The sequence below is a fragment of the Mercenaria mercenaria genome, chromosome 8 (genome assembly GCF_021730395.1).
Source record: "Mercenaria mercenaria strain notata chromosome 8, MADL_Memer_1, whole genome shotgun sequence".
In the NCBI taxonomy this organism is placed as follows: Eukaryota; Metazoa; Mollusca; class Bivalvia; order Venerida; family Veneridae; genus Mercenaria; species Mercenaria mercenaria.
The window spans coordinates 29,202,087-29,215,674 of record NC_069368.1 but is presented as its reverse complement, the minus strand read 5'-3'; the positions used below and the strand labels follow the sequence as shown (position 1 = coordinate 29,215,674).

The 13,588-nt window shown below is 35.5% G+C and overlaps 1 protein-coding gene across 1 annotated transcript; it reads left to right on the top strand.

Moving 5' to 3' along the window:
- Positions 1-1,368: 1,368 nt before the first annotated feature.
- On the top strand, positions 1,369-8,395 carry LOC123566678 (iron-sulfur cluster co-chaperone protein HscB-like). Its single transcript, XM_045360981.2, has 2 exons — positions 1,369-1,804; positions 5,678-8,395. The coding sequence occupies exons 1-2, from the start codon at positions 1,388-1,390 to the stop codon at positions 6,059-6,061; spliced, it is 801 nt and encodes a 266-aa protein (XP_045216916.2). The 5' UTR covers positions 1,369-1,387; the 3' UTR covers positions 6,062-8,395.
- Positions 8,396-13,588: the final 5,193 nt, after the last annotated feature.

Below are 13,588 nucleotides of genomic sequence, written 5' to 3'. Positions count from 1 at the left end.
TGACATGAGTTGACCTTGATCTTTACCTAGTGACCTACTTTCACATTTTTGTAGCTACAGCCTTCATATTTGGACCACATGCATAGGTTTGTGTACTGAATTGAACTTTGGCCTTAAGATTGACCTAGTGACCTACTTTCACATTTTTGAAGGTACAGGCTTCAGATTTGGACCAAATGCATAGGTTTGTGTCCTGAAATGAAATTTGACCTAGTGACCTACTTTCACATTTTTGAAGGTGCAGGCTTCAAATTTTGACCACATACAAAGTTTTGTGTTCTGAAATGAAATTTGACATTGAGATTGACCTAGTGACCTACTTTCACATTTCTAATGCTACAAGCTTCAAATTTGGACCACATGCATAGTTTTGTGTTCTGAATTGATATTTGACATTGATTTTACCTAGTACCTACTTTCAACTCAATTTAAGCTATAGCCTTCAAATTTGAAGCTCATGCATGCATAGTTTTGTTTACCGAAATGGATTTTGACCTTGAATTTGATCTAGTGACCTACTTTCACATTTCTGAAGCTACAGCTTTCAAATTTTGGACCACATGTACAGTGTTGTGTACTGAAATGAAATTTTACCTTGATTTTGACTTTGAGCTAGTCTTGAAATTTGGTACGTTCAAGAATGGCTCAATGGTGGGCGCCAAGATGTTAAAGGGAGATCATTAAAAAGTAAGATGTGAAGAGTACACTGCACTTTCACTCAATGACATCTGTCATCATGTTAAATTTTGACAAACTCCTTTAAAATAGTTTTGAAATTATGGCCTGATCAAAAGCTTTGTAGCCAGATCCCAAAAAGCGGGATAATTAAAAAAGTAAGCAAGGTAGAGTTATGGTTATCATAGTTGTGATAGCATCCCCAGTATAGAATGAACATATTTCAATTCATTCTGTAATGATTGGGAACAATTATAGGTTTATGCCTTGTGGATTTTGTACACTGAACTTCCTCCCGATAGGTCTCTGTCATATTTGTGTAGCTTGTAATAATTCTGGAATTATGCACTGGAAAAACATATTACAAACAGAAAGATGAATGGACAGATGGAGGAACTATGATTAAAATTGATAATATAAATCTAAGTGTTGATAACAATCAGAAATTGGTGTTAGTCACTTTTACAGCAATTTGATGGTGAATGATGGCCTGATCCCTAGAGTTTGAGGAAACAAATACTGTCTAATTATGTCTAAAACTGTGTTTTATTATAACCTGCAGAGACCTCTGCTTTAAGCGTTATTAGACATAGTGATATCATGGATATGATTTCATTTTGTAAAGCCTATAGACCATGTCGTCATGCCTCTTAGATAGGACAACAGAAACGACATAACGTCGAATGTTAAACATTGATCACATGATCAGAAAATGGCGGCGCCCTTGGGTTCAGCACTGACGAAAATCGGGACAAGATTTTGCTGCCGACTGCGACGATTTAAGACACTTAGCAGCATTCAATGTATCCCAAGTTCGAGTATTTCACATTTATGCATCGATAGGCATTACTGTCTGCAACATTCAACACCAGATTTTATCAAAAACCAGAGAAATTTCTCATCATTACACAAGGATAGAAAATGCTGGAAATGTGGTAGTCCTACCGACGAAGAAAAAGAACTGTTCTTTTGTAACTGTGGTGTTGTACAGAGTGTTCCAGAAGATCTTACATATTTTAAAGTAATGAACTGTGAAGAGAAGTTTGATATAGACACAAACAGTCTTTCTAGGTTGTACAAAGATCTTCAAAGAAAGCTTCACCCTGATAAATACAGCCAACGTTCTAAAGTAAGTATAATAATATTGAGTGAAATAAAGATCAAGGGTTATAAAACATAGAACATGTTAATCCATTACAGTTGAACTTTTATGTACCAGACATTCCAAATACTGGAAAATTCTGAAAAACAAATGGTTTTCTTGGTCCTATTTTTTGCCTTCTTTTTCCTATCAAACATCATAATAATATGAATTTAGGTGCTACCTAGAAGGCAGAGCTCCCTTAAAAAATCACCAATACCCCTTGAAAATTAAAGGAGTGCTGCTGGAATTATCTGGAATTATGGATCTGTTTTAGGAAGTTTATGTTAATTCTTTTAGATCTATTAAAATTTGAAGAATTGATGATAATTCATGATTTCTGAATGAATGTCTTAGAATGCATTAAGATTAAACCTTGACATGCGAAAACTCTACAAATATGCTATATACGAACTAAAGAAAGTTGCGGTTCTTTTTAGAAGGAAGAATGTTTCCAACTTTAAGGCAAAATACTGCTATGATAGACATCTGGTATGGGGGAATGAAAATCATTTACATGTACAAAGCTTGTTTAAAACCCAAAAGACTAGCCATCTTTAAAAGTTAGTGATGAGAATTTTACCCAGAGAAAATCACTGTTTGTCGAAATTCTCGAAAACTCCGGTTTTATTTACTGAACTGCTAAGTTAACAGTCTACGATATTTTTATTGTTAATTTTTTAGCACTACTAGTATAGAATAGGAATGGTAGTAGGGGCCTTTTTGATGTTTATTGATAATTCATAGCCAATAGTTTTTTCCTAGTAATAAACTCTGGTCAGTGATTTTTAAGCTTGTGGATGAAACACATGTGAACGGGGAGAAGAGCATTTTGTGCTTTTCACAGTTCAATGCCTGTAAATTTTGTTCCAAAAACCATTTTTTTTTTTTTTAGAAAGAAAGTTTTATCTAGATCTACTCTACTGACTACTGTACAGACAGTACATTAGAACCTGACATCACTAACAAAACACTTGTTAAATTTCACATGAATGACTTTATTTTTTACAATACTTCCAAAACCCATAATAAATAAAAAAAAGAAAAAAAACTGAAATAAAAAAGAAATTAAAAAAAAAACGCTTCTGGTGAGGATCGGACACCCGACCTTTGGTCTACAACGCGACCTCGCTAACCACTACACCACTGTGAAAATATGACGCCATTAACACAAATATAAGTATATATAATAATTTACAATTATAGCTCTTTGATTAAATGCAGTGACCATTTGTTTGATACCGTGATCAGACATAGCCTTTTGAAATAAACCATCCGTCGGATTCTAAATAAAAGAAGTGGATCCCCGTCGAAATGATTTGGATCCAGTCAGAAACGTTTGGAAACCAGTCGAAAATGTTTAATACACTGCAGTCGGCTGTCTGCAAACATTAAAGGATGTGCCGCGCGAGCTCTGATTGCGTCACGCGCTAATTACGGACCGATTATCAAAGTGACAATCAGAGCGATTGACATGTTTATTGATTATCTGAAGGTGCGACCAACAATTTCCTGCTTGGCAGGTGATCGTGTCTTGAGATATCAGACCGAAATTTATACTTTTCTCCATTTTTACGGGACCAATTTTTTTCGTTTTTTCACTTCACGAATCAGTCTGAAAAGTCAAAAATAGGTCCAAAACCGACAAACCGGCAAATTTCCGAAGCCCTGATAATAAATTTCAGTTATGGCAGCGTGACGAAAATCGTTTCGCATTGAAAATATTGTATTTTACCATTTTTTCTTCGTAGAAAATGTATTTAGCACTAAATTATTATTATCAGGTGCTCATTTACATTTTTATCCAACGTTTAAAGCAGTAAGCCAAACGCTTTTGTCAACCGTAAACAGCAAGCGTCTATTGACGTCTTACTGATTAATTACTATGAGCATTGCGTACTGGAAGAAACCCGAAGGTGAACAACACCGATTCCAAAAAACTTACCACGAATTTTCAACTCGATAGTATTTATTCTATACACATTTTTATTCATTTTCTTTTTCACACGTCTAAACGTAATGTGACGCTGTCGGCGCCGCTTTGTGGTGCCGGTAGCTCTGCTGTTATTTCATATTGTAGTTCATTAGAAGTACATGTTTTGTTTTGAAATTACTTTGCCAGTCTTAATTTAAGTTTGGAGAAGGTTTGATTTTGCAATAGGTCAAAAAGTTCCACAAAAGGTATGACCACAAACCCATTAAATGATGACATTTTACAAAAGTCCATCATTGTCATCATTAACAGACACCCTGGAAATGTAGAATTGAACTATTGCTGGAGGTAAAAATTATATGAGCCGTGCCATGAGAAAACCAACATAGTGGCTATGCGACCAGCATGGATCCATGCTGTTCGCTTTCAAAGCCTATTGGAATTAGAGAAACTGTTTGCGAACAGCATGGATCCTGACCAGACTGTGCGGATGCGCAGGCTGGTCTGGATCCATTCTGGTCGCAAACCCTCTATGTTGGTTTTCTCATGGCATGGCTCATATGCATTTTGTTCTTGTACAAATGCTTCTCTGCACTTCCAAACACCTGACACTTCTAAAAACAAGACTTTTCTTCTGTATCTGTGGGTATGTGGTCTTTGAAAGTTATCCTATATCTTATAAACTTAGACTGCCTATTAATAGCTTTTAAAAGGTAAAAATTGACTGTCAAACAGAGAATTTTTTAACTTTTTGAACTTTTAACAAAATGACTTTCAAAAAAGATGTGTAACTTAAAGTACATTTTGCAACATGCCAACATGAGTTGTCTCTCTTGAATAGGGTTTTTACTTGGTATTTCTTTAACATTGTGATTGTTGATTTAACAACATATGACTAGTGTAACATCTGAAACTTGTGTTTGCAATGACTGTTTGGGTTAAACAGAAAGATTCTGATCCTGTTTCGGATTTGCACTGTTGTACATATTGTGAGAACCTGGAACAAAATAAATCCCAGATGGAGTTTGAAATCAGGTGCCACTGTACAACAGATTACAGAGTATAGACAGGATACAACAGAGTGCAAAGTACTGATAAGATCTCTTTATGGACATGTACATAAAAATATAATACAGAACTATTTTCATGAAATTAAAACTTAAAAAAAAAAATAAAACTTGAATTTGCTACAGAATTGAAGGTTAATTACTGGTGAAGCATACTCATCTGCTCTTGCCCTGTTGCAGTTTAGTAGTTTCTGTTTCTGAAAAGATTTATCTGGGCTTTTTTTTTTTTCACACACTTAACTGTAATGCGAGACTGTCAACTATTTTCATTCTAAGTTTAGTCCATCCATAACATTAAAACACGAGTAAAATACCTATTTGTGTTATGTTATAAAGTTGAAAACCGAAAATACATGTCTCCGCAGAAAAAGCTGTTTTAGCCAAAACAATAAAATTTCATGCCCACAAAATTAAAATTTTTGAGTGCATTAATTGGTTCAGAAAAGTATTTGGCTATGAACGAAGAGGTCACATGATTGAACCAGAAAACAGGACAATGAAATGTTCTCTGTGGCAATTTGAACAAAGAAAATACATCTGATTGTTCTCTGCCCTCTATTTCTTGTATGGAAAGTTGTCAGTACAGACATTAACAAATCCAGAAATGTTAATTTATTTAAGCTTGATTGTGATGAAAGCTTAAAGTTTATTTGAACCACTTTCGAGGCCATTTTCTGGTAAAAACAATATTAGTGTCATGGGAAGGCGTGGTTGTGAACCCAGTGGGGCTCAGACCAGGTAAATGCTGGGGCTGAGCGGCCGACAACTTAACAATTAGCCCATATGCTAATTACTAGTGTAACAGCAAACAAACAAAACAAAATATTTGAGTTACTGTTATGCTTTATTTTTCAATTTCAGGAGGAGCTAGCATTAGCCGAGCAACAGTCTGCCTTTGTCAACAGAGCATATAATACACTACTCAAACCCCTAACTAGGGGTCAGTACCTGCTGGAAATTCATGGTGACCCAATTGACGAGTCCACTAGTGCAGTAAATCCCAATTTCCTCATGGAGATTATGGAGTTTAATGAAGACATTGCTGAAGCTGTTGGAAATAAAGACGCTGTGGGACAACTTGATAATATAAATAGTTCAAGAATGGAAAAATGTGTAGAAGAGGTTTCAAAGGCATTTGCAGCTGATGATGTGCCCAAGGCTAAAGAATGTTTGATTAAGTTGAAATATTTTACCAACATTGATGACAAAATTAAGGATATATTTAGAAAACATATGGATCAATAAGTTGTAATCTCAGTATTATATTTTATATCAAAATCCTTACTTCTCTATCATATTTTGTTTACAGTAACTGTGAAATCATTAGCATAAGTGTGGCACCAATTTTCATGGATTTTGCAGTTGTGTCAACCCACAAGTTTAACCCTTTCCATGCTAAATGTCTATTTATAATGAACTTGTCCATCTTTCGGTTTTGGAAAGTACCATTAACTGTTAAAAAGGGTGCTTACCAAAAAGATAATGACTGAATGGCAAATAGTGCAGATCTTGATCAGACTGCATGGTGGTACAGGCCAATCATGATCTACACTGGTTGCAAACTTTTTTAAGACAGAATCAATCCTGTCCGGCATGATAAGGGTTAAATCTCAATAAACAAGTAAAACTCCCATTCACTTCATGTTAAAAAGTTGATATCCACAAAGGCAAATTCCAGCAAAACATTCGTTTTGGCCTGAAACCATGAAATTGTATGCCCACAATATTCAAATGATTTCACAGTATATTATACCTCCTACCTCGGTTTTGTTTGAGATTCCGGTGAGTTTAGTTTAAGTGCTTATTAGATTAAAAAAGTTGCAAATCTTACGTTGCAGAAGTTTTATGTTTTTTTCTGGGTTGTGATTTGTTGAATTCAATTCTTATTGTTACCTGATAATGTTCTAGTTTTGTTGAAAGTAACACATGTGTAAACTTAGTTCCTTTCGAAAGAGAATGATAGACCAAACTACAGACCTTTAATTAAGGACTTCCATGTTAAGCAGGGATTTCATTAATCATTGAGGTAAAAGATGGAAGTTGTAAAGTAAAGGGTGGTTCAGGGGGCCCATCCATTTAGAAGTTAATTTGCTACTGGGCTTAAGACTACTATAATAGAAGGAAATTCTCATCCCAACGCCATGTTGAAACCCCTGATAACTAACTGCTTGGCTGGAAGAATATAAATATAATGACTAGTCAAATTATTGAAAAATTGTTAAATTGTTGAATTCTATCTGGCAAGTGTTCTAGTCCCATTTGTCTTCTATGTTTAAGTCACTTTGCCCATTTTTATTTCAGATAATTTTCATTATTTTTATTTCATTTTTGTTTAATTTTTATCAAGACAGGCAATTTTTAAGAAAAATAGTTTTGAAACAAGTGTACATATGGTTTGATTTATTACTAACAAGATATGTTTAAGATCCCATTTCCGCTTTACAATCAGTTGTGTATGAAAGATTTTAAAAAGAGGGACTTAAACTTTTGGCAATTTATTAAGATATCTTGACAAATACACAATGTCACGCTTTTTACTTTGAGCATTCTTTAATAGATTTTCATTCTTAAGTCTAATTCTTAAGTCTGTGAAATTTTAACCCTTACCCTGCTAAATTTCTATAATGGACAGGTCCATCTTTCAATTTGGACAGTACCACTTATTATTCAAAGGGGTTTTCACTGAAAATTTACTGACTGAATAGCGAACAGTGCAGACCATGATCAGACTGCACGGATGTGCAGGCTGATCTTGGTCTGCACTGGTCGCAAAGGCAGAATCATCTGCCACCAGCAGGCTAAGGGTTAAAACCTTTATTTTCAAAAACCAACACAAAATCAGTGAAAATGAATAAAGGACTGCAGTGTTTTTTTTGCAATTTTTTGTACAATTTTGAAATACAGATTACAAATTCTTGGTAAAAAGTCTTAGCTTTAATCCTAGAAAGGTGATTGTAAAGCAAACCAGAGTTTCAGTCATTAATTTTTGTTTGATTGGTTTCTGAAAATAATTTAGGAACTTTAAAACTTCCTAGACCTAAGAAAAGATGTCTATTAAAGAATGCTCAAAGTAAAAAAAACTTGTGTATTTTTCATGAGAAAAATTACATTCTGGTAAAATATTATCTTGCTGTTAAAGCAACACTTTTTATGACAAAACTTTTTCTTCCAGAAATTGGAAAAAAATGTGAAGTTGGCCAGTGGTTCAAACTTATAATGATGTTTTTTTTTTTCAATATATCCATATAAGATATTACCAAAGATATTGTGAAGAAGGGAGAAAATTATTTGTAACTGTTTTGAAAACAATGGAGAAAATCAACCTTCTTCCTGCAATATCTAACACTTACTTAGTCAGGTAATATTAACTTGTATACTATACAAAAGATGATGTTGAAAATTTTCAACTTAGCTATGAGTGAGTAGCTTTAATGATATAAAAAGATTGCTGAAGCATGTAGTCTTTATACATTTATGTGAAAGTAAAAGTTATAAAAAAGTGATGTGATATAGAGTTATCTTTATCTAAAGGTATTCTTTGGTGTGATGCAATGCAAATAATTAAAGATTCTCAGAAGTTTGTTTTTTTCCACACATTTGAATTAATTGTTAAGAAATTCTTTTGAAGCTGAATTCAGTATTATTTGATCTTAACTACTTTTTGATACATGCATGTTTAGTTTTTCCCCCCTATCATTAATTCTATGCCTTGTTATATTAACTTTGTTTATGTTATGATAAGTGAAATACCATTAAAATGGGGCAAAAATGAGGACAATTACATGTTGTAAATGAAATACAAGAATAAAGCAATTTCAGATAAAATCTTGCAGTAACAATAGGTCTCCCATCCTGTTGTAAATTGTTTTCGTTAATTGTTTGAAAATATTTGAAGATGTTTAAAGAGGCACAGTCTCACTTATATTTGAAGAAGATGTTTTAAGGGGCATGGTCTCCTACAGAATTTGTGAAATACATTTTTAGGACATGGCCTCATACAAATACTTGAAGAAAGTGTATAAAAGGGGCACAGTTCAACTTCAAGTCTGAAGAAGATGTGTAAAGGGACATCCACAAAGATGCAGATTACAATAACATTTTATTCATAAAGTCAGTAGCGTATTGAAAATAATAAATCTGTATATTTGAAGTTAATATTTTATGAATATGAGAAAAATAAGTCTCTCTTTTTACTGCATGTCTCATTATGCAATTGATAGATGCACTACATGTTTGACAGACTAAAAAAGTGCTTTGTAAATACTGTCTTAAGAATGTAATTAGCTCACCTGTCACGAAGTGACAAGGTGAGCTTTTGTGATCGCGCAGCGTCCGTCGTCCGTCCGTGCGTAAACTTTTCCTTGTGACATCTCTAGAGGTCACACTTTTCATGGGATCTTTATGAAAATGGGTCAGAATGTTCATCTTGGTAAATTCTAGTTCAAGTTCGAAACTGGGTCACGTGCCGCCAAAAAGTAGGTCAGTAGGTCTAAAAATAGAAAAACCTTGTGACCTCTCTAGAGGCCATAATTTTCAATGGATCTTCATGAAAATTAGTCAGATTGTTCACCTTGATGATTTCTAGGTCAAGTTGGAAACTGGGTCACGTGCCTTCAAAAACTAGGTCAGTAGGTCTAAAAATAGAAAAACCTTGTGACCTCTCTAGAGGCCATATATTTCAAAGGATCTTCATGAAAATTGGTCAGAGCGTTCACCTTGATGATATCTAGGTTAAGTTCGAATCTGGGTCACGTGCCATCAAAAACTAGGTCAGTAGGTCAAATAATAGAAAAACCTTTTGACCTCTCTAAAGGCCATATTTTTCATGGGATCTGTATGAAAGTTGGTCTGAATGTTCATCTTGATGATATCTAGGTCAAGTTCGAAACTGAGTCACGTGCGGTCAAAAACTAGGTCAGTAGTTCTAAAAATAGTAAAACCTTTTGACCTCTCTAGAGGCCATATATTTCGTGAGATCTTCATGAAAATTGGTCAGAATGTTCACCTTGATGATATCTAGGTCAAGTTCGAAACTGGGTCACATGCCATCAAAAACTAGGTCAGTAGGTCAAATAATAGAAAAACCTTGTGACCTCGTAAGAGGCCATATTTTTCATGGGATCTGTAAGAAAATTGGTCTGAATGTTCATCTTGATGATTTCTAGGTCGAGTTCAAAAATGGGTCACGTGCCTTCAAAAACTAGGTCAGTAAGTCAAATAATAGAAAAACCTTGAGACCTCTCTAAAGGCCATATTTTTCATGGGATCTGTATGAAAGTTGGTCTGAATGTTCATCTTGATGATATCTAGATCAAGTTCGAAACAGGGTCATGTGCGGTCAAAAACTAGGTCAGTAGGTCTAAAAATAGAAAAACCTTGTGACCTCTCTAGAGGCCATACTTGTGAATGGATCTTCATGAAATTTGGTCAGAATGTTCACCTTGATGATATCTAGGCCAAGTTTGAAACTGGGTCACGTGCCTTAAAAAACTAGGTCAGTAGGTCAAATAATAAAAAAACCTTGTGACCTCTCTAGAGGCCATACTTTTCATGGGATCTGTATGAAAGTTGGTCTGAATGTTCATCTTGATGATATCTAGGTCAAGTTTGAAACTGGGTCAACTGAGGTCAAAAACTAGGTCAGTAGGTCTAAAATTATTAAAATCTTTTGACTTCTCTAGAGGCCATATTTTTCAATGGATCTTCCTGAAAATTGATCTGAATGTTCACCTTGATGATATCTAGGTCAGTTACGAAACTGGGTCACGTGCGGTCAAAAACTAGGCCAGTAGGTATAAAAATAGAAAAACCTTCTGACCTCTCTAGAGGCCATATTTTTCATGAGATCTTCATAAAAATTAGTGAGAATGTTCACCTTGATGATATCTAGGTAAAATTCAAAACAGGGTCACGTACCTTCGAAAACTAGGTCAATAGGTCAAATAATAGAAAAACCTTGTGACCTCTCTAGAGACCATATTTTTCAATGGATCTTCATGAAAATTGGTCAGAATTTTTATCTTGATAATGTCTAGGTCAAGTTCAAAACTGGGTCACATGAGCTCAAAAACTAGGTCACTATGTCAAATAATAGAAAAAACGACATCATACTCAAAACTGGGTCATGTGGGAAGAGGTGAGCGATTCAGGACCATCATGGTCCTCTTGTTTTCAATTAAGGTAAACCTGCTTGCTAAATTTCGAAATCTAGGGCATTATTTTGAAATAGAGCCAGAGTTTTCTCACTTCAGTTTCCACTAAACAAACATGGGCTTGTAATGTGTGGGTGTGTGTGAGTACTCTATTGTATTTCAGATGAGTCATCTTCCTTCACTATGGGTATCTCAAAATTTTCCACTGCAGCCTGTCATTTTAATTGTTGATAAAGGACATTTAAATAATGTTTTAGCACTCAGGAAAATCAAGAAAATCTGTCTTTTAGAAAGAAACTACCGGATGTGCATTTAAAAGACTATTTACACACCCCCCATCCCCTGTTATAAACAAGACAGAATACAATTATTGAACAGTTTGCCAGTCAGCAGTCAAAACTATTGCCCGTAGTGAAAACTAAAAAAAAACTGATGGCAAATAGTTCTGGCTATAGACCAGCAAGACATTCAGTATGTGTTTAATTACATTACACCAGAAGTATAACTCATATGTCTATGCCACTGGTCATTATAGCGATTGAATTGTCCGTTCGTCAGTACATATGAACAAGATTGCCTATAGCCCATATTAATGACCTGATTTAGTTTATACTCACACTCAATAATCCTTGCGGCAAGATCTATGAACTGACTTACATGTATGTATTTAGATGACCTTGACCTTCATCTTGTCCTGCCAACCAGATTGGCTACAGCCCACATTAATGATTGAGATCATACTCACACTCAACAATCTTTGTGGCAAGACCTACATATATATATGACCTTGACCTTCATATGACTTTTACTGTCAAACTTAAAACCATAATGAATAACATTTATGGACCTACACCCCACATGCATGCCCCAGTTTAGTTCATACTCGCTCTCAACAAACCGTGTGGCAAGACCTACAAACTGACCTATGTATAGATGACTTGACTTCATATGACCTTTATCTTTAAACTTACAGCTTCAAAAAGCAACATCATTGAACATTTTGGGGTGGGGGCACGATTTTGCATTTTGAAAACACAGCTCATGTTTTCTTCTAGACATTAAAAAAATTATATATATAATGTTGAGCTGTAGGTCCCTTAATAGTAAAAACTACAAATCAAGGATTTATGTAGCTCAACTATCTGAAGTAAAAAGAGAGCTACATGCCCTACTCTCCCCTGCAGATGCATCTGTGTCCACACCTTGGTTAAAGTTTTGATGCACTTTCACATTTTTATTTCTTAAAGGATTAGCTTCAAGCTTAAAAACTGTAATTCCTTGTCATTACCCAGGGGACCTTGGCTGAGTGGTTAAGGATGCTGACTAAGAACCACTTGCCCCTCAACGATATGTGTTTGAGCATTGCTAAGGTTGTTGCATATTTCTTGTGAGGAAGCCATACAGCTGGCTTATGGAAGGTTTGTGGTTCTACCCTGGTGCCTGGTCGTGATGAAATAATGCTTGGAGGGCACCTGGAGTCTTTTTCCACCATCAAAAGCTAGAAAGCGGCCATATGACCTATAATTGTGTCGGTGTGACATTTAATCGAACAGAAATCATCGCACCAATATTTCATTTGATTAAAACTTTAAACTGTTATGTTGTTCCAACTTATCACTCACATCACATGACTCAAGGGCAATGACATTAATGCCAATATTCCATTAATTATGCCCCTTGTTACATAATTATGTACTTAAAATTTCAGGTTTATTCTGATGCACTTTCAGTATGCCTTTTTTAGCTCACCCGAACTTAAGGTTCATGATGAGCTATTAGTATGGGGTGAACGGTCCGGCATCCGTCAAACGTTAAGCATCTTAATAATGTCTCCCACAGGAGACATATTGTTTTTGCCCTGTCCGTCCGCCCATATGTACGTCACACTTCATTTCCGAGCAATAACTGGACAATCGTTTGACCTAGAACCTTCAAACTTCATAGGGTTGTAGGGCAGCTGGAGTAGACGACCCCTATTGTTTTTGGGGTCACTCCATCAAAGGTCAAGGTCACAGGGGCCTGAACATTGAAAACCATTTCCGATCAATAACTAGAGAACCACTTGACCCAGAATGTTGAAACTTCATAGGATGATTGGTCATGAAGAGTAGATGACCCCTATTGATTATGGGGTCACTCCGTCAAAGATCAAGGTCACAGGGGCCTGAACATTGAAAACCATTTCCGATCAATAACTAGAGAACCACTTGACTCAGAATGTTGAAACTTCATAGGATGATTGGTCATGAAGAGTAGATGTCCCCTATTGATTTTGGGGTCACTCCGTCAAAGGTCAAGGTCACTGGGGCCTGAACATTGAAAACCATTTCCAATCAATAACTAGAGAACCACTTGACCCAGAATGTTGAAACTTGATAGGATGATTGGTCATAAAGAGTAGACAACCCCTATTGTTTTTGGGGTCACTCCGTCAAAGGTCAAGGTCACAGGGGCCTGAACATTGAAAACCATTTCTGATCAATAACTAGAGAACCACTTGACCCAGAATGTTGAAACTTCATAGGATGATGTACATGCAAAGTAGATGACCCCTATCGATTTTGGGGTCACTCCATTTAAGGTCAAGGTCACAAGGGCCTGAACATTGAAAACCATTTCC

Excerpts from the sequence above, each read along its gene's own strand:
- LOC123566678 (XM_045360981.2), top strand. The coding sequence starts at position 1,388 with ATGGCGGCGCCCTTGGGTTCAGCACTGACGAAAATCGGGACAAGATTT. Across the intron at positions 1,805-5,677 it reads AATACAGCCAACGTTCTAAA|GAGGAGCTAGCATTAGCCGA; the intron begins GTAAGTATAATA and ends TTTCAATTTCAG.